At 40.5% G+C, this 21,328-nt stretch overlaps 1 protein-coding gene across 1 annotated transcript in view; it reads right to left on the reverse strand.

Moving 5' to 3' along the window:
- VWA3B (von Willebrand factor A domain containing 3B) overlaps window positions 1–11,432 on the reverse strand; it is a 68,942-nt gene extending 57,510 nt beyond the window's left edge. Inside the window, 5 exon segments of the mRNA XM_085321440.1 lie at window positions 2,694–2,853; window positions 4,710–4,960; window positions 7,377–7,471; window positions 9,533–9,757; window positions 11,369–11,432. Of these exon segments, the coding sequence (XP_085177566.1) occupies window positions 2,694–2,853; window positions 4,710–4,960; window positions 7,377–7,471; window positions 9,533–9,757; window positions 11,369–11,408 (771 nt within the window). The 5' untranslated portion in view covers window positions 11,409–11,432.
- Window positions 11,433–21,328: the final 9,896 nt, after the last annotated feature.

Raw genomic sequence — 21,328 nt, forward strand, 5'->3', positions numbered from 1 at the left:
CAAAAAAAACGACACAGATTTCTGGATTTCAGGTTCTCTCCCCTCTGTTTTTTGCCACAAACACTCTGCCTAATGCTCATCACTGGAAGACTTCTCTCCCAAACAGACAGCCCAGTCCCATACTACACTGGGCAAATTGCTGAAGCAGCACTATGCTGTCTCAGGCTTACCACACTTACCGACCACGCTTACATGGGAGCAAGCAAGCCTGTGGTTGGCCAGGTTCCCTGACATCATTGTTAACACTAGACAAATACTAACGTTAAAGAGACAAATCAATGTATTTCACAGAAGTGTAAGATTAACAAAATACTAACTTCAGAGATGGATGCACAGAAACAAAAAGGAAACAACGCTTGCAGCTATTTGTGTCTCAGTTCAGTTCTAAAAGGTTCYCTCTCTGTTTCATCCAGCTAAAAAGCTGTCAGAGCATGTACACAGCCCTCCCAGCTGGGACTCAGTCCTGAGACAACACCCTTRTTCTGGAAATTCCTTTTACTGAAGAGCCGTCTGACCTGGGGGGACACACATGCATTACACAACCACTCCTCTGTGTTCCTCCTGATTCACATGTTCTTCTCCTTCCTGAGACTGCCAATAATTCATAAACTTGGTATTTAATCAGGATATCAATTTTCACACTTCTTACAAAGAAATTATTGCCTGCTCCTGCGACTTTTAAAATGCTGAATTCTTGGGCTTAGCTCACACAGAATCAACTCCTGACAGGAAAATAAACAAAATTGCTAACCACAGACAATGCACTCTTACCTAACTACAAACCCAGCAATAATATACCATGAAGAAAATTGTTCTTACAGATCAGTGGGGGAAAGGTTCAAACCTTTGTATGTAGTCCTTCATATTTTGAAAACGATAATTCACACAGGCATCTAAACTAGCAAGCAAATGGCTGAAAAGAATAGGAAGGAGACCAGCATAAGCAGTTCCTCATGGTCTTTATCTTAGTGGAGAGGTTCATTTTGGATGAGTGACCCCTTACTCCAAGCTTGCCAGAGTGGTGTGACACATCCATATGGAACCACAAGTTAAACTCTGCAGATGCAGCTATGGAAGGTACAGCTTGAAGGACTGCAATGTGATAGCAGAGTGATCTTTAGCTTGGGACAGAGCCGTGAGGAAAGGAAATCAAGGGAGTAGCCATACACAGGAAGAAAAGCTCCACTAAAGGAATGACAGGGAGAGCCAAGTCTAGGGAAAAAGAAGCTATTGTTTTGGAACAATTTCTGTTGACGAAGCTAGCTCCAAGGAGTGACTCATTTATGACTGTTCAGCGAGCATGCAGCTTTTGCCTGGGACTGAATGGAGACTCCACCAGCCTGCACTACAGCAAAGCTTGCACCCAAACTGAACTATCAGACATGAATGAGAATGATGGTACTTGGGCGTAATTAAAGTCTGCTTTATACTGATCGTCTGCCAAAACTGACTTCCTCAGATTACCCRCTAGCCCACCGATGACCAGAAGAAAATAATAGATGTTTCACTGTCAGCTGGATTTTAATTTCTATTTATTCATACTCAGACTCACCAAGTCCAACAAGCCTTTTTTTTACTCAGACAATATTGAAATCTAAAGATGATCTTTTTTTCCCCCCACCAAGAAATCAGTAATATATTGCAAATTGAAAATGTTAATAAAATTTATGAAAGATATATCTAAAAAAGCAGTTATAAAAAATGTCACTCTCGCATAACTTGCTCCTCAGCCGGGTCCTTTTCAATATCCATTTTCAAACAGCAAGGTTCATGCAGTTGAGAATTCACTTACTTACACAGGACACCAGAAAGAAACTAAATCCCAGTTTACTCTCTCCTTCAAACAGTGTTTCAGAATGAGATTTATAAGGAAGTTAGGATAAGCTACGTGCAGAGGGAYGGATCTTAATGGTAGTAAAAACTAATGATTCTAATATACAAACAATGGGCCCAATTTTCCATTAAATTCAGGTGCCAGAGAGCTGAATCAATTTACATCATAAGCAAATTTCATACAATGTCTCTTTCATGACACAAGTTTTAAGTGACTAGCTCAAATGATGGCATATATTTTTTACATCTTGTGGCTCTGCTACAATGAATAATGTAATATGGACTTTTAGAAATAGACAGAATTTAGTTGCAACAATACTTGGATATGCTTTGTGCTATTGTTCTGGAAGAAACTTTGTCTACGATCTGAATGATGCAAAAGAATTTGCAGGCCCCTACAATCACCTAATGCTTAAGTAAAATTATGTACATGCTATTTTGGATTTTAAGCAAAATTTTCCAAGAGCATTATAGATATATTACAAAATAAAAATGGTTTCACTCTCTTCAGTAATGTTGATACGAATAGTATTTTCATAAGCTTGAGACCCTGAAAAACATATATGGTAAAGACAGTGGAAGGCAAGATATTTTATCTTTCCCTTAACGAATGAATATGTTATTTATTCTGTATACTCTATGGAAAAGAAAACAAATAAGTTTCTGCTTTCAAAATACAACACATTTACATAAACAGGCTCTCAGTAAACATAGTGCGCAGCTATACTGGAAAAAAAATCTTCAAACCCTCCCATTAATATTTATCTTTTCAAAATTCATCAGGGCAAATCATGGTAGCCAGTTTGGCATTGAATACTCTTGGATTTACTTGAGGCTTCTGCAAAGACATATGAGCTTACCGTCTCATCACTCATGGCTTCCAGCAGAGCCTCAGCAGAGCTGGTATGGCTGGCAGCTGTCATACGATCCAGCTTCCAAAGCCACTTAACAGCAGACTTTACAGTATGTTCAGACACAGGAGTAGATTTCTGTTGCCACTTCACGAGATCCTGAGCAGCCCTGAAAATAACAATAACTATAAATCAGAAGTAGTTAGAATAATGCAGGCAAAGCACAAAAGCAGATCTCTACTACTGTTACTATTTTGTTAAGTAATTTTTAAGTAATAATAACAAAAATAATAACTCACACATACTAAATCTAGACCTGCATTAAGAGAAGTAGAGGYGAAATAAAACCTTCAGAAAAATCTGGAATTTTTACAACTTTTTTTTTAAAGATCACTGTTTCCAAAGCAGGGTCAAGATGGCTGAAGTACTTTACAAACAGTTCGTATTTCATATTTATCCTTAATATAAAAGATCTCTTTCAGCAGTAATTGGTTATAGAGGCTCACAACTGGGCAAGCTATACTCCAGCAGAAGGCTATAGCCTGTCTCCCACACTGTCGCCCAGACATTTATCAGCATGAATTTTTCCTTTAAAAGGTTGGGAGAAGGCACAATCATGTTTTTAAAATATGTGTATGAAAAAAAAATCTGGCTTCTACATGCCTCTCTTCACAATTTGTTGCATGGCCTTTGTGTCAGATCATTTTTTTCTTATCTGTGTTTTTTGTAAGAGAGTTGATCTTTATCAACCTATGAAAATAAGATTTCTGATGCTAAGCTTTTTGATATTTTAATTGATCAAAAGCCTTTTTCTCTTTTTCTTAATGGCATTACAGAAGTGCAAAAAAAAAAAAAAAAGAAAAGAAAAAAAGAACATGCACACCTGCACATGCAAATGAAGCAAAAAGCAAATGAAAAAATAACCAGTTCCAACATCTGTGAAATTCCATCAAGTATTATTCTGAAGTGTTTTCTGCAAACCTAAAAAAAAMCAGTATGCCTTCACAGATTCTGTAAGGTAATATTGTATGCTACAGTGTCCCTTACCTCTCTTCTGCAGCAATGATAAATTTGACAAATACTTCCTAGGTTACAGTGCCTAAATTTTGACTTAGCTTTGCAAACCATCATTAAAGAAAATGTTACATGTGCTTCTCAAAAGCTATATAAGCTGTCTTCTACCTTTCGAATATCAAGTCTATCACAAGGTAGAGAATTAAGATCGGGCACCAGAATTAAATTAGTAGGATGAACCTTGGGTAAAATGACCTTAGGAATTTCAGTTCTAAACAAAGATTCTAAATTCCTGTAAGTCATCTTTGATGACTTTCGAAATTGTACAGGCCAAACCCATACATATGCATTCAAACACTTATACATAAAAGAAAATTTGTGCAGATATGTATATTTGAATAGCTGCTTCTATTTTTCTATTTGTAATTAAACACAAATTCATTTATTCATGTTAGGGAGCAAGTACTTGTCTTTTGTTATGAAAATCTAGTATTGTTTCCTAGTTCTGCTACTGATTTCTGTGTGACCATGAATATCCACACAAATATGAACAACTATGCCTCTGCCTGTGTTACTCGGGGGAGTGTACACTTAGCTTTAAGGCAGAAACTTGTAACAGCTAAAGACATGAGAATGTCTTGGTAATCAGATGGAACCTGTCTAGATCACTCTGTAACGCTTTCATGCCTTACTTAGATCCATTACTGCTCTTGCAGCATCTCCCTTATCTTTCTGTTTTTCTGTAGTACAGTTGTAAAAGGCTTACATCAATATTTGTTTTCTGTTAGTGTTCATCTGTTCCTCAGGATGGTAAGAATAGTCTTCTGTTAAATGGAAGTACTAAGCTCAGCACTGCTGTGGGGGAAACTTGGCGGAAAATCTATAGGTATTACCACACAAATCATAACAATTTCTGCTACAGAAAGCATATTATCCAAACACATATAGATATGATACCAGACTTTTTTTTGTTCTCCAACAATGGGCAGACATAGATTTCTTCCTGCTTACCGAATGAGGTTAAATTTGGCAATTTGGGTCACCTGTTCCAAGAGGACCATTGAAAGTGCATCACAGCATAGATCAAATTCAGTTGGAGATGCAGTGCCAAAATCCAAAACAATGACAATGCACTGTTCTTGAATCACTCCAAATATCTGTCGGCTTTCACTGGTTAACCATTCCATTCGTTGCTTGTATAGCTGAATAGCTCTCATTAGACAATCCACCAAATGAAGAATCAGTTCTTTTTTGGCTGTCAGCTTCATTTAAATAAGGGAGAGAAAGACATTGAACATCAAAACAAATAACACAAATGGAGCCCCAAGCTTAGCACAGCTGCAATAGCTGGCTTTTAAGAGCCAAATATGTCAGCCAAGGTAGAAGTGAAAACAACCCATTTTAAACCCACTATTTCAAGAGCAAATACTTGACAAATGCATCTAAGCTACAACACAAAAGACACTATTTTGTCCTAATTGCTTTTCATAATCTTTTTAAACAAGCATGGGACAGTGCCAATGGGTTGTATTACTTGTCTGTCTCAAGACTGGCACAATTAGAGTGAGCTAAAGAGGGGCTAGGATGGAGAAAGGGCTGCAGAACAGATGGATGAACAAACTGACGAACAGAGAAACGTATTTTCTTAGACTGGAATTTTGACTGGCTCTTAAAATTGTGTGCAGCCACACAAAAGAGTGTACAGTTTGGTTCTGGGGGCATTTCTGGGGGCTGTCTTTAGCTTTTGAAAGGAAATTTAAAATGCTTCCTATTTGTGTTTTTATTTCACTAACGATGCCCAACATTAGAGCATTTCTAGTAGGTGCTTTGGCAAATTTAGTTTAGACAAATGCAATCAACAGCTAAAACTTCCCATGCATATAAGCAAATTAAGTATTATCTAGGCTCCATACTAAAACGAAAAACATAGGAGACTATGAAAATATAGACACATTTACCTTGCAAAATGTGCAGGTTCTCATTCACTGTAGGTTCTCACCTACTGATCTCACTGAGTGTCTTTGTATCTACTATATATACTTGCAGTGAATGTCTTATCTACTAAAGACATTTCCCTGATATCTCTGTTCCATTTAAGCTAATTTACCTGCTACCTTCTGCCTCCAACCAGTTTCCTACGTGTGAGTACAAAACCTTAGAGGTATAAAGGTTTTCAAATAAAAACATTTCTCAGTGAGAAGAAATTTTGAGCATTATCCCAGAGTGATAGTCCGAAAATTTCTTTCTCTCAAATGTATTATTCCCCGTCCCTTAACGTCAACTAGGGTCTTGTAAAGTGCCTCCCAAGCGCACAGTATCGGGCTGTCTGCCAAAGGAATGGAGGCCTGGGAAGGAGCACTCAGAAAGTCCCGTTCGCTCCTATCACAGCTAGCCTCATACAAGCAGCTCACTGCATTACACTGATCAAACTCCATCTTAAAATAAAGCAGTTTTCTTGCCCCTCCCTCCTTCTTGTAGACTGAGCCAGATTCCTATTTCTCAAAGGGCTGGAAAACCTCTAACTGTCCAAGCTAAATTTATTCATGGCAGCTTATACCCAATTATATTTGGACTAGTATGCTTTTTAGCATAGAAAACTATAGCTCTTCTCTGTCCCTGCAATTTGCCTTTCTGTAGGCATTCAAGGGCAATAATATCCCTTTTCAGTTTTCTTTGGGCTTAACTAAATGTATCAGTGTCAACTGAGCCCTCTGGTAAGATCAGCACTCCACTGTTGTTCACCCTACTAGCCTTTCCCAGTAGCTGCTCCAGTCTGAATTGCTTCTTCTTAACCTATGATAACCAGGGCTGTACACAATATTCTAAAAGAGGGCTGACCAGTCTTGTAGACATTGTGGGCATTTTATGGCTACAGTAAATTTTTTTTCYCCTTGGCCTCAACACTTCCTAAGACATTATGTAGCTACTTCATATAGAATTAATAGGAAGAAAAGAGGGAATAAGACTCCCTGAAATGGTTCTTTCTCCATTTTTGCACCTCGTGCCTCAGAACTAATGCTAGTTAAAAGAAAAATAAAAAGCTATTGTCTTTTTGTAAAATCCTTTATGAATTAACTCTCACCCCTACTAGCTCACATGCATCTCTCTTCAATCAGAATCCATCCTCTTAATAATGGGACAGCCAGCAGCTGTTACTAAGACATTCCTTAGAACATGAGTCTGGGCAGARATCCAACTAGCTGTCTCTGTAGACTATGCTGAGCCTTTTGTGACCCACTGGCACTTAGCAATGGGGAGCTTTGCATCGGGAATGACAGCACATTATGTCTCCTCATTTCAGCATCTCCATTTGTTTTATTGACTACAATTTTCTTAACTCAGCTGAGCATCTTCTTTTTAAGTGTTTCCTCTTCAAAGAAAGGGTAAATGTTGCTTAGAAACTGCAGCCTTCTCTGGAAAGCCTTAGTGCAATGCTGCACCAAGGCAACTGTATAAGGCCTCACCAGAAAAAAAAAGGGGGGGGGGATGATATCTTGCTTATATACCACTGATCGTTATCATTAACAGTCTGGCAAAAGAGAAAAATATGCCAGAAGATAAAGTTCTCACACAAAAGATACAAGTATTTCCTGTCATGGGGAGAAATTACAGGCACATCATTCTACTACAGTGATACTAAGTGCATGGGAAAATTATCACAAGTCAATCCACACTTACATTATACACGCTGCCATCTTTTGCTCTCATGTATTGAGGAAATAGACCATCTGCATACCGAGAAGCCACAGGTTTCCCCAAGGTGGCCACATAATCTACAGTAAGGGTTACAAAAGATTAAGTTGCTAATCATAAGGATTACTTTCACAATGGACTTTTCTAAAACATATGCAACATAAAAGGGGACAAATCCTCTTCTAGTTATCATGTACTTGCTTTAGATAAATTGAAATATCTTTTCACAGAAATCTAAAACCAAAATGCAATAAACCCTTTCCAGGGGAATGAGGATTCTTTGGATATACTGGGCTTTGAATGAGGAGGAGCTTTTTCTTTAGTAATGAGCATTGCAAGATACATCTGTCCTTCAAACAGATACTTTCCAGCTTGRCATGCATACTATCCATATGTGAGGCAGATGTATCTGTACTGTACTCCTGATGTTAGGAGGCTTGTAAGCAATTTTAATTATATTTTCATTTTACATTTTTTTCTGGTTTTGTTTATATCAGGGCACTCAGGGCACCAAAAGGCTTTGACTGCCCTGATCAGCCTCACCTGGGRCCTCCACCCATAGGATATGCAGGCCTGAGTACCCAGCCTTTGCTTGAGCTGTGTTTTAAGTATACCTGCCTGAAGTCCTTCCTCTAGCTCTCTCTCCTGGATGGACCTATCTCCAGTTCAGACTCCTGGATGGACTTCTTGGACCTATGTTGTAGCTTTGTTTCCAGTCTTGTCTCTGGCTCTATCTCCTGCTGCTCCTGACTGGACTCCTGGGGTGGACCCTGGACCTGATTCATCATCTCACCTCATCTGGGACTGTCAATAGACCCTGCTACCAGCTCCCTACTGTGCCTGCTGTGCTCAGATGCTGCAGGACTACACACTGGTCACTGTGGGCAGTGCCTGTGCTGTAGTCCCCTTGGGCTTCTGGCTCAGCACCCTGTTCTTGCTGCTCCCTGACAGTCTAGTCATAAGAGGGGGGAAGAGTACATTTAGTTGTTTATAWGCAAAAAGATAAACGAAAGATTCAGGTGATTAAACTTCCATATTATGCATTTACCTCTCCACAGGACTTGCAAATATTTGTCCATCAAACAAAATACAAGATCTGGAACAGATAATGCTGTTCTCTTACACAACTAAATGGGTGCTGAAGTGGGTGCAACTAAGGAAAATGTTGTGCTCTGCTCTTTTGGTAGCCAGAAAACTTCTGCAGTAACTCCACTGATAGGAAAATATTAGGGGTGGGAATATCTAACGTCACAAGGCAGCTATTCTATAAAGCATGCTGCCCTGTCAAGCTGGTACTTTTTGTTCTTAAACATACACTGCAACAGTAACAACATGAACCTTGCTTTACAGCTTCTTCTTCCTCTACAGCATACAGGATTTTAGGATCTGTATTGCTGGTCTTTGAATGCCTCATGGACACAAGCCAGCATTAATACAAGCTGGAATAATTGCAATATATTACAACTTTTACTTCTCAGGCTGTAAACTCCCCAAAGGAGACGCTATCTTACCGTGATCTGCAAAGCACTGTTATAGAAGTGATTAGTAACTATTAGCAAATTCTTCCTCTCCAGCTGCCAGAAAGCTGCAAAGAACACTTCTGTACAGCCTGACTTTGCAAGAAAATCAACCTGAATTCAAACCAAATTGAACTGCTTGCTTAAAAATTGGATGCCTGGTAATGATTACTATTCAGGAGATCTTTGGCTAGCTCAGATAATCAACCAGTAGATCACAGATTAGAGYATACTGTACTCCACATTTGCCTCCTGAAAAAAGGACAGACATCTCATGGAGTGTTACTCTCAGGCAAAAGATTAACAGCCCTAGCACCACAGGTTATTTTCCAGCTGTAGCTAAAATGTAGAGCACATGAAYGGGAGTAGGTAAAGAAGAAACAGTATAGTTCAATAAGGAAAGCATCTTTCTCAGATCAAGAAGAATTGGCATTCCTGAGTACTTTCAATGTGCCTCAGTTCTGGCAATGTCAGGAAGTGGGAGCATGGCTTGCTTTCTATCACCATTATAAAATAACAGCCAATCTGAAAATCTCCTCAGTGTAGACTGTAATGCAAGATGAGCACCACACTACAGCCTATTCTTTTTTATTATTATTATTCTGTTATTAGCTTGTCTTATACCTTTCTTATGCTGGAATCCAATTTGTGACAAAATCTGGGAGAGGGACAATTTATTTCTCTTGAGCCCATGAAGTTGAAGCCATTTAGAAGATGAAATGAGGGGTTGTACATCCAAGGCCCACTGACAGACTGCCAGTCTCCCTTCCTTTTCTTTCAATTTCTTCTTGTGGACCTCATGGGAATTTGAGCTTTCATGATCTTGTCTGTGCTTTGAATCAAAGGCATCTGTTTTAAAGAGAAAGGAGGGAAAAATACCATTTACACTTTAACAGAAAGATTCTCTTGAATTCTCTCCTTTCTCTACTTCTCTTCCATAGCACTCTATATACTTTACCTCTCATTTTTTTTTATTATACTGAATAATGTTCTCAGTTTGGAAAGCTGCTGTCAGTCCTCCGCATCTACTTACTATGATGCCTCTTTTTTTCATCCATGTACATGCACCTTCAATTTATTACCAAAAAATGTTTCTTTTATGCTGAAATCCAAGCACTGACAAGGCTAAGTCCAGTTTGCCAAAGGGCAATTCTTGCCTTCCCTAAGATATCTCTCTTAAATGTTGGGAATGACAACTCATAACAGGCACCTGAGGTTTGTCAGATTATCACTACATATGCAATAGAAATATTATGCAATAAATCAAGGATCTCTAACAATTGTATGTTCAATTTCTACCATTAACAATGGCAGAGACAGCTGTAGATCCTGACTTTTTTTGTAAGACAGGTGAAACTCCCTCACCCTGTGTCTACACACAAGTGTAAATGATAGTACTGGTAGTAGCCGTTTCAGGCCCTGTGATGGATCATGCACAGACACAGAGGATTTGGGACATGAATGTCCAGTTTCATTTTAAGTTCTACAGAACAATGAACACACCTCAGCCCTGATTTATAGTTGGTTGGGCTGGCTCCACCTGAAACAGGTAGCAGAGGAAGTCTAGGGCCTGGAGGGGTTGAGGAAGAAATGGAAGGGATGGCAAAAGAAACCCCTCTTTTCCTCAGCACACAGGGTTCTAGGAAGACTTGGTATTTCCTGCTCATTACCAACATTCTCTGCATGAGCCAAGCTGGGTCTACTTGATTAATTAGCCTTGCTGTACCTAACTTGATTTTCTGTGGACGTTTGACATTCCTGCCCATTTTCTCCAGCATCAACGTTATCTGCAGTATCCTCGTCCCCCATTGCCCCAAATACTGTAAGCTGTTGAAGCTGCAAATGTACTGTCTGGATCAAACTGGCCCAAAATTCAGAGAGGCACTTCTATCTTTAATGACTATAAAATAACCTTCAGTCTAGTGGGGAATATGATCAGAMCTCTCTGCCAAGATAAAATATGACAATTGACCTGGTTACAGAAGTTCATGAGATAAAATGTTCCTCGGTTAATAATATACAAAGGAAATGAGACTGTGCCTTCAAAAATCATCTTTCAGTGTGCTATATGGGGCAGATCAGCTCTTTTATAGCCATCAGTCCTATGAGCAGGGTGCTACTGTGGCAGGCCTGCAGAGGCAGGCTTGTTATCAGCCCTCCTCCTCTCAATATAGAAGCAGCAGTGACAGATGTTAACTCTAGAGAGACATAGACGAAGGTAGGCAGCTGTTCAGGCACTGAACATAGCCAGGCAGTGTTTATAGTCACTTGAACAGTCATTCCTAGTTTCCTCCTCAGAAATGGACAAAAGCCAGCACAGCACCCCATACACAGCACAGGCAAGACTGGCACTGCTTCAGAATGGTTTGTACACAGCTAGTAGACCACGGTTCAACAAACCAAAATGTAAATTATCCAGAAAACATAGAATCTCTGTAAAGACAGCCCTGGAATACTCACAGTCACTCCAGGCAAGCCTCTTACATGGATTGCCAGTCATGCTGGATGTCTTGATTTGAAACTCCTCTTTGTTTTCTTCTTAAAAACCTGAGGAATTATTTTTTAAAGAATTAAGAATTTAATATATTTCTGTGCACAGGACAGTATGAACAGCAGACCAACAGCTAAGGCCTTGGCAATAATAATGAGAAGGCTAAAGCCAAGATTTTCTCACGGATACTAATAGTACAGACTGAAAAGGATAGCAACTTTCCATGTCAATGAAGTGTGAAGTCAGATGTGACAGAGATCTCCCTCATATTCTGAAATGGCAATGCAAGAAACTAGCAATATACTTTCCCTTCATCTCCTCTAAATTATCATAAAATATAGCCAATGTGGTAGTTTACACACAGACACGCTACAAAAATGAGAGTGGTATTTCGGCCTACAGACATTTGTATTACATTCTATTATTGCTTAGCATTATACCTTACCTTTGCTATAATCCAATTTATGACTAAACCTGGGAGTATCTGAGATGCAATTTTGTGAACAGATTCATAACTTTGTCTATAAAACTACAAAATGATTCACAAAGGAAAGGAATTATGTATGTATATATGTATATGTATGTGGTATAAGGCACAACTGTGAATAAGACAAAACATATGAATGGAAAATAAAATGCCAGGGAAAGCAGGGTTGTATATATTGGCTGAAAGTATCATTTTGAGACATTGTGTTTTGCCATGTTATTTCTTCTTTTAATAAATAAGATGAATGAACAAGGGATATTTATGAATCACTAATAGGCCAGCTGCTAGCTATTGTCATCAAGCAGTTTCCTATGGGAAAAGCAAAAATGAGATAAAATAATAACAGGGCTGCACCCACAGAATTAACATCCTCCCTCTTTCTTTGCAGAGCCAAACATTATTTATTCCCTTAACATGAGTTTAAATGTCCTTACAAAAATATATGAACCATTCCGATCTTTGTCCTGCTCATGCAGAAAGACATTAACAGCATGAAAGGCAAAGAGAATATTAAAAAAACAGGAGGTGGTCTGCATATAACAGCACAAACATTCTGCAAAAGATGTTTTCTAGCAGAAGAACACCTCATTGGCAAGGATTTGTGTTAATGCAACAACAGAGGAGAACATTTACTATAGAGCAGTCAGGATTGACAATGCCCATAGTGAGCAGTGAGATTTGTGTAACTTCTAACTGAGGATGCAGAAATTATGTTGCAGAAAATGCAACATGTTCTCATGGTAATAACTGTTCTGCATTTCACACGCCAGCCCGCACCACAGAACTAATCCCAGATGCCCCCTCACTTTCCAGATGCCCAGAGGTGGCAGTGATCAATTTGCCTTTGCTTTAGACACATATTACCACTGAAACAGCATCTGTATGTGAAAAAACGGCACTGTATGAAAAGGAACATTTGAAAAGGAGATGTAGTGACTTCAGCGGAAATAGTGAATTTACTTCAAGTCTTGGAAAGGGAACAAGATCAAAAGAGATGACAACCAGGATAACCTTGAGCTCAAACTCTGAATCAAAACCGAGTTTTTTCGAAAGGTGAATGGGAGTTCATCTGAGCACCTCTACCTTTTCCCTCCATCCCACACAAAGTCTTCGAAAACCTTCATCCATCATGTGTTTCAAGTTTCTAACAGATGTGGTGGTCTGTGCTGAATCCATAAAACCAGCCCGCCCAATGCACAGAGAAACTCCCACAGAAAGGCCATGGGCTTCACAGGCCAAAAGCCCCACCAGAGCCCACCAAAGCACCAACGCCCCACGTGAACCCGTTTTCTGCCGTTGAGCTCAGGAAACCACAGCCAGGCGGGGAGCCTGGGGTGAGCCCTAGCCCATAACCCAGAGCCACCACCGCCACCGTGGCTGAGCCACGGTCCAAAGGGACCGAGGTGCCAGCACAGAGAAGGGGGAAACGCGGAGGGACACTGCAGCCCCTGGGGCTACGGCCCAGCTGCACCGCGCCCCTCCCCCTCCCCGCGGCCGTTGGGGCCGTTGAGGTCTCCCCGCAGCGGGGGACCAACGGCCGCCAGCGGGGCACTAACGGCCCCAACGGCGGGCACCACCCCCCCTGCCCCGCGGCGCCCCCTGCCGGCGGCGCTGCCCGCCCTCACCTGCCTCCGACCGCGGCGCCGCCGCGCTGCCCCCGCCCCCCGGCCCTGAGCGGGTTGGCGGCGCCGCGCCGCCGTTAGCCGTGGAGACGGTGGCCGTTGCCACGGCGCGGCCGGGGCCGGGCGCGGCGGGCGGAGCCCCGCGGCTCCCGCGGCGCAGCGGGCATGGCAGCGCCTCTGTGTGCGGGGCGAACCCTGTCGCCTCCTTCCCCTCCTCCTTCCCTGTCCCCGCTGCCTCCTGWGGGCCCCGCGGGCAAAGCGCGAGCCCGCGGTGGCGGGGAAGGCCGCCATGCTGGGGCGTGGGGCCGGGGGARAGGGAGCGCGTTGGGGCCTGGAAAGCTTTGCTGCCATCAGTGAGCCCTGCATGGTTCTTACAGCAGGAAAGGAAAATACTCCGTTTTGTATTTTTTCAGCTTAGTGGGAGTTAGTTCAGTGACCCATGTTTTCTTTGAGGTCCTTTTAAAATTTCTCTTGAAAGTGCAGGTACAATGGAATTGTAAGTAGAGGCCTAAAAATCTCCTGATTTGTTTTGCTGCTTCTAGCAATCTAAGTTTTTGATCAAACACCTAAAATAAAGACCTAAGCAGCTTCTCCTGAAGTGTACATACCTATCCTCAAGTCTAAGTATCTGTAATTGCAGTAATTCCAGGGTTAAAAAAAAGTTTCTGATTATATGTGCTGTAATTTTSTATGCAGTCTGCCAAAACCCCTCACTTTTGGCTTGGCTATGCTAAACAAAGTGTTGCAAGAAAACATGGCTTACGATGCTTTGAATTGCAGCGCTTGTACAAAAGTCTCGCAAGGCCCTGGGGGCAAGGGCTGGCAAATGCAAAGCTACTTCCAGCTCCTATAGGTATCATGATCCAGTGGGAGATTCTGGCTGTTGTTTCCTAGGTAAAATTCTTCCAGGCCAGAAAATCAGATGTTTGCTGCACATCAAATAAACCTAGTTTCTTGTTCACATGGAAGCCTTGCCTCAGTCACTGCCCACCGTTCAACTAATACTGAAAATGAGGAATGAGTTCTCCAGATGCTGCCTGCTAAATGAGGCAAGACTGAATAATAAAGAGGCAGGGATCCAAGTAACTGGGAAGTGGGAATTCACTCCTTGCACAGGGATGATAAAAGTAAGTTCTGAGCCATTTTGTTATCTGACCTTTAATCTGAATGACAAAGCGATATTGATGGGTGGAAAGCATATGATTATGTCATTTGTTACAGAATGTATTGCAAAGGTATGAAGAGCAGTGCTGAGATTGTATTAGCAAATACAACTTTGTCCTACCTATCAATAAATACATTTTACCATTTTTTCTCATGGCAAAAAATCAAAACTGAGTACCTTTCCTTTATATTAGTGCTTACAACACAGATCTGTTTGCTGATTGTTTTTTTCGGCAGTTCTTTTTCAACCATAATCRAAAGATAATGCGCTCCCATTCTGCCTTCCAATACTGAGGAAAAGAGAAAGCAAAACTTTTTAGCATTTTCCATTATTTTTTCAGATAATCAAAAGAACAGTTAACGCTGTAGCGAAAGCTCTCTATCCATGCAAAGCATTGTACATGGTACATTTGAAATAAGTGCTATTTTATAAATAAAGAGACAGACTCTTGTATCATAAAATTTCAGGCACTGAGACTTACGGCTATGATACTATGAAGAATGGAGCCTCAGCAGGAAGTTTAAAGCTGTCACACATCCTGCCCAGCKCTGTCATACTTCCTGTTGACTCCCTCTGAAAGAGAGGCAGGAATCAGTTGCAAGGAATAAGGAAGAAAACAAAGGCAGTTTGGATTGAAGCTGTATTAATGCTGTCCTTACTGTACATGTTGTTTATGGAGAGTGTATAGAAAACTCCATACTCTGAAGATACATTTTAACTAGCACAGTTAGAATATAAAGGCATAAAACAAAAGCTGAAGAAGTGCAATATTTAAAGTACTCCTTCTTTTGTACATTCTTCTCATCACAAGCCTCCTTAAAAAAAAACAAAAAAAAAACGCCTTCAAGGTATGCTTGCACAGAGGTAAATGAGCTAGCTCTAAATGAGCTGACCCTGATATCAGCAGTGGCATAGCAATGTGAATGTGGGATTTTGCCTGTTCCTGRCTCAAAGCCAGGTATATGAGCCAGGAGACAGCATTGGGCAAAAGAGCTAGCAGATTTAGTACTAGCTCAATCATGTTTGTATGGCATTGCACTATTAGCCACAGAATAATAAAAATAAAATGGGCATGTTTAGTGCTTATGTTTAGAAATGTATTCTCAGGCCTTGAGGAAAGAGCTTAATGCTTCCCATGGAAGCCAGCAATTGGTAAGGCAGAGTCTTCAACAGCCCACCCATCTTTTTCAGTTGCATGTCTTTCCATAATTATTCTATATTACTTCCTATATGGAATCTGCAAGAGGATGGTTGCTGAAGATGCACATACTATTTAATGGCTTCTACTTTTCTTTAGATATGTACTTACCTAGAAATGTTTCCAAACTCTCAGGAAATAGAATCTTCTCATTCCTTGCAAATTTCTGTCTCCCAGTTATCTCATACAGCATGGCCTGGGGCTCATGGGGCTGAGTTGTCACTGAAGAGGCAATGCTGCATGGGACAGTGAGTAACAGGTCAACGAGAAAAAAAAAAGATGATAGTATCCTATGACATCTGTGCCTAAAGGCACTGGCACACCTAGATTTGCTGTGCTGTGGTACCCACACAATATTTTGTGCCTTCTAAAACTGAGAATGAAAGATACACACACACACTGCTGATTCCTCATTGCCGTAGGGTGATGTTGCCTTAGTTGTACACCATGCATTTCCTTCCAGGTAGCCTGCTTGCACAAGCCCAAAAGCATGCTTGCAGGCACCATGCCCATACTGGAAAGACTATATCAAAAGGAGGTGTATGAGGCATGAGGTGCATGGAAGTGCTTCCTGCCTCTCTTGTGAAATACAGAAAGGCTTTCACAGTTCTTGTTCTTCCCCAAATCCCTCATCAATGTGCTCTTCCGCCTTCTGGAGTCACTCTTGTTTAGATCATGTTCTTGAAGGGAGCAGTCCTTTCTTAAGGGAAGCATAAAGAAATGGAATCGGTTTGCTATTCCACTGAGGAATCAGAAAAGCATGCTTCATCATACTTGCYGTGGAATATCTCCCATCTTTGTCTTTCTTTCACACGGTGATTCTAGTTAACATGGTGGAAAGTCCCTATTTCCTTCCACTRACATTTGTCTGCTAAGATTCTTTGGGCTGTGAAACTCCAGGACAAGGCATATCCACTCTGGGCAGCCTGGAGAGTGCTTGAAACATCACAGACATCAGTTACCTAGAAATAGTTAAGTGAGAGGAAGGAATGCTAGAGGAAGGGTAAAGAGGCTGGGAAGGAGAGAGGGAAAAAAGAGAGAAAGCAAAGTTTTTTTTCCAGTGCTGGTACAACAAGCAGACAAACGAGATTAAACTAGCTGTTAATAATACTGTTCTAGAAAATGGAAGAATGTTCTTAAATGTGAGAATAGTGAGGACCTGGGATAGATCTGCATCTGGACTATCAATGTTACACAAACTGCTTTTAAGATGGTGATTGAGATACAAGTGAATCATTTGGGACCAAAGTGATAAAGCAGGTTCTGCACAATCCTCCATTTTAGGATAGAGAGCAACAATGATGAATGCAAGATACAAAATTAAAAAGGATGTAAATAGAGAGAGGAGGAGTGGGAGAATGAATAAATGAGTAGATTAATTTGCATTGGAAGGGAAATTCTCAATGAAGGAGTTGGAATAAGAGCAGGATAGACATTTATTACAATTTAATTTGGGTTCAGACACTCCTTTTACATCAGCATAGAAACTCAGGATGTGGAGGGACATTTGGGGCATGGCTCACATATACGTACTGACAGGAGTTTATACTGAAGGGGCTTGGATTGTTTCAGTGCCCAATGAGGTTGAAAATTTAAGAAACGTTCTGTAGAAACATTCAAAAGCTAGCAAATAATGTAGCAAACTGAACACACTAGAATAAGCTAAAGCTAAAAGTACAGTATTCTGAGGTGAAAGGGAGAGTGAACTCTTCTCTCCAGTACAAAAAGGTTGATCTCATCAGAACCAGAGAGCAAAAGCCATAGCCGTGCAGTGATTTATGGGAAGCAACAGATTTAGGTTTGGGCACTAATAAACAACAATTGTGCAAATGAAGTGAGTGTGATCAGAAAACATAAAGCTTTACCAGCAGTGTCTGTTGTGAAAAGGTAGAGGGAGGTCATGTATGACAAAGTCATCAAGATAAATCAGAGTTCCTGGGATTCCAGCCAGGTTAGAGGCAATAATTTTCTGAAAGCATAGAGAGACTGAATCCAACCAAAGGACATTCATTTGTAATGGAAACAGCCTTTCTGAAAGTCAGGTTTTATTTATAAATACCTAGAGCCACTCTGCATCCATAGTAATCTAGCTGTGCCATGACTCTGCCATTCATATGCACAGCAAATCATCTATGCATGCACAAGGAATCCTAGCATCACATTTCATTTTCTTAARTACTTGCCAGCGTGTTACATATATTTCTGTCATTGTTGTTTGCCTTCTATAAAGAAATTYGCATCATTAAAAATCCTTCTTACAGTGCCTGCACCTGTGAGAGGAGAGGATGCTGGGAATACCAGAAAAGAGACCAATGATTGTTAAATATATTTTTTTTAAGTTGCCTGTCTTGCAGAGCAGATAACAGAGGAACTTCATTGCAACAACAAATCAAAGTAGATATGCAGGTATGCAAAGATTTCTAATCAAGTCTAGACAAGAGATATATCTTGCATGTTGTTGTATTCCTGCCAGAACTATAGYAAGGGTGGGACAAGTGAGGCATCACCTGAGGCAAATAAACCCAAACCCCTGAAGTGAGGGATTGGCAATACCTGGCAATAGGTGGAGGCAGAACAGGAGACAACTGCAGAGGAAAGTGAGCRTGGCATGAGATGGCAGGAATCCAGAGGGTGGTCCAAAATATCCTTCTATAGTATAATACAGAATATAGTATTGTATAACAATAAATTCAACACTTCACAATGTACAAATCAAAAGTCTACATCAGAAAGTTGCTCCAGTATAGACCAAGCTGGGAATTTAACCAAGTTCACCCTCTTTGTAGACAGTTGTGAAAGCAGCTTTTCCTATTTTAGGTAAAGTCAATCTGGCCTCATCTGCTCTTTGGCTAGTAAACATACAGCAAAGGGGAGTGCATCAGCCTGAAAAATTATTTAAGTTAAATAGCATTACTATTTTTCATGTACAGTATAGTATCCTGGAGTTACCAAAAAGGAAAACTGGAAATTAGAGCTCCAGGAGCCATTCTGCTGTTAGTTTAGGCCCACAGAATGGCAGAATTGCCTCATGTAACTTCATCTATAAAATAGGTGATTAATCAAAGCTAGTCACCCTGCCTCCTTGAAAAGTCAAAGGACAGAGATCAGTACCTATTTCCCCATGCCCATTTATTCTGTCTGCCCAGGCTGAGTATGCAAGCTTAGACCTCTGCTGGGTAGGAAATATTTGCAGTTTCTCCAGYTTTGGAAAGCTGGGTTGCTTATCAGTGACATGAATGATTGGCAGGTCTGGGCACACAAGCAGGCTCCAGCTTCCACTAAGCGATGGGACAGAGGCATCTCCGTGTGCCTGTGCAAGTTTTCTACATTAATTTGTTCTAAGGGTTATGTGGCCAAAATAAGTATATCATAGATGACAACACTTTACCCAGTAGGATCTATACTGAACATTTATTTCATACAGAAAATATATCTATGTATAAGCTGAAATGCAGAAGAATAATTAAAAATTGATTTTCTCTTCATTGGCATATATAGAGTCCTTTTGCATTAAACGAGTTACATCAGGTTCTATTGGAGACATTAAACCTATTATTGCTTTATTTTAAAACATTATATTGTCTTTTAACAATATAAAACAGGTTTGGTATAGATTAAATCCTGTACAACATTTTGATAATGTGGAAGAAAAAATGCTTTAAGCAATTAAAACATACAGTTTTTGCCTTTTAGTTTTTACATATTTCTATACTATGGCTTTGATGGATATGTTGCTTATAATATTTTTAGGCAGGACTTTTCTGGACCTAAAGTATGCCTGAATAAYGTCATCTCTCTCCTCACTTTAAAGAATTTTTAAACATTTTTACTTCTCCTGAGTTTGTTCAGGAGGGATCAGCAGTCTCAGAGCATTGTAATTATTTCTCCAGTTCAAGCACAATTAAGATAATAATAATCTCTTCACAAAATATTTCAATAAATACTCTTCTGAGTTATGAAATATTCATAGATAACTTTCATAAAGTAATTGCTGACATTTTAATGTCAAGTTGTCACTGTGGGCAGGACACGTCTCTTAGAGATAGCACAACTGGGACACTGCCCAAGTGATTTCTGACTTGGGTCTGGTTCCTTCTCCTCAACTTCCCATACAGGGTGTGACCTGTAGAAGGTGGAATTTGCATTTTGTGAAAAGGATGATGCCACACATCGTTCTGTAGTRGCAACCAAAGAAACTAGATTTAGTGCCATCTGCACCCAGCATCCTTCAGAGGAGGATGGTCAGAGCATGTGGTTTAGGATGAAGAAGGGGTATGAGAACTGATGGCAGAGGGAATGTTTCATATTATCACTGAAGTATATTTTGTAAGGGCTTTGAAGGGCCGTTAAAAGCATTAGGGCAAAAAAAAAAAAAAAAAAAAAAAAAGACTCTTTACATATTGATCACGGAACCTGCAGCCTGAGCTTTTTGTTTTAATGGGTCTCTTTTGTTTTCTTCCAGTCTAGCTGCCAGCTTCATCCCAGCAGAGCCACAGCCAGGATGTCTGTCTTCAGCCACCTCACTATGCAGCTGACAGGAGGTGCTGATACCGTGCTGTGCRGAAACCAGCTCGCACCCTGCTTTTGGAAAACAGATGTGTGGCTATAGTTATGCTAATCAATGGAGTTGTGCCCCTCCCATATTTCCCATTATACCAGCTGCAGCACTTCTATTGCAATTGAACTGGTATTGTGTCACATTAGTCTTAATTTTCCATAATACCCCCACAGTTGGTGTGTGTATGTGTTCATAACTCAGGCTTATTTTACAGATGACTCACCTAATAGTCAAAGATACTAATTTATTACAAGATTGCCTACAATCCCAATTTTTACAGTGTTCTTACATTGCTCACAGACTTAAAATCTGGAGCCATTCGTATTGCTCATTAGTCAAGAGAAATAATTTGAAGAGTTAGTGTAACTATTGTTTTTACAGGGCCTCAGGCCATAGCATTACACACTGGAGAGTCAGTGGAGCCTCTTGTCCTGTATGAGTGGCTTGAAGCATCCCAACTAGACTTGGATACCTTCGCCAGGTCAGGAAGCAACTTTATTCTTGAGTAGTCCTATAGCCTACAATGGGGCTTTTCTGAGRTACTCAGTTCCACATGAGTCAGGTCACTTGAATGTAGCTAGGTGCTGATTAAAGTCTACTTCACCCACAGGAATATACTTCCAATTAACGTAGTAGCACTGGAATGCATTGTGGGGACGCAGAGAAGAGCAGAAGCTATTACAGCAAAACAGTAATTGGTGCATTTAAATGACAAGGCCCTCGTGATTTGCCCGTGTCTTCATATGAACTATCCCACAGTAACCCAGCTCCAGGTTCCATAACCACTGCTCACATGAAGGTTTTTACAGGACGTCCAAGATTGAGGTTTCTCAGCAGTCCAAATATCTCAGGAAATTAGGTTTTTCAAGTTTTCTCGCTCTTGAGCTTCCCATGTCATA

The sequence above is a fragment of the Rhea americana genome, unplaced genomic scaffold (genome assembly GCF_003343005.1).
Source record: "Rhea americana isolate MKP2758 unplaced genomic scaffold, rheAme1 scaffold_7, whole genome shotgun sequence".
NCBI lineage: Eukaryota > Metazoa > Chordata > Aves > Rheiformes > Rheidae > Rhea > Rhea americana.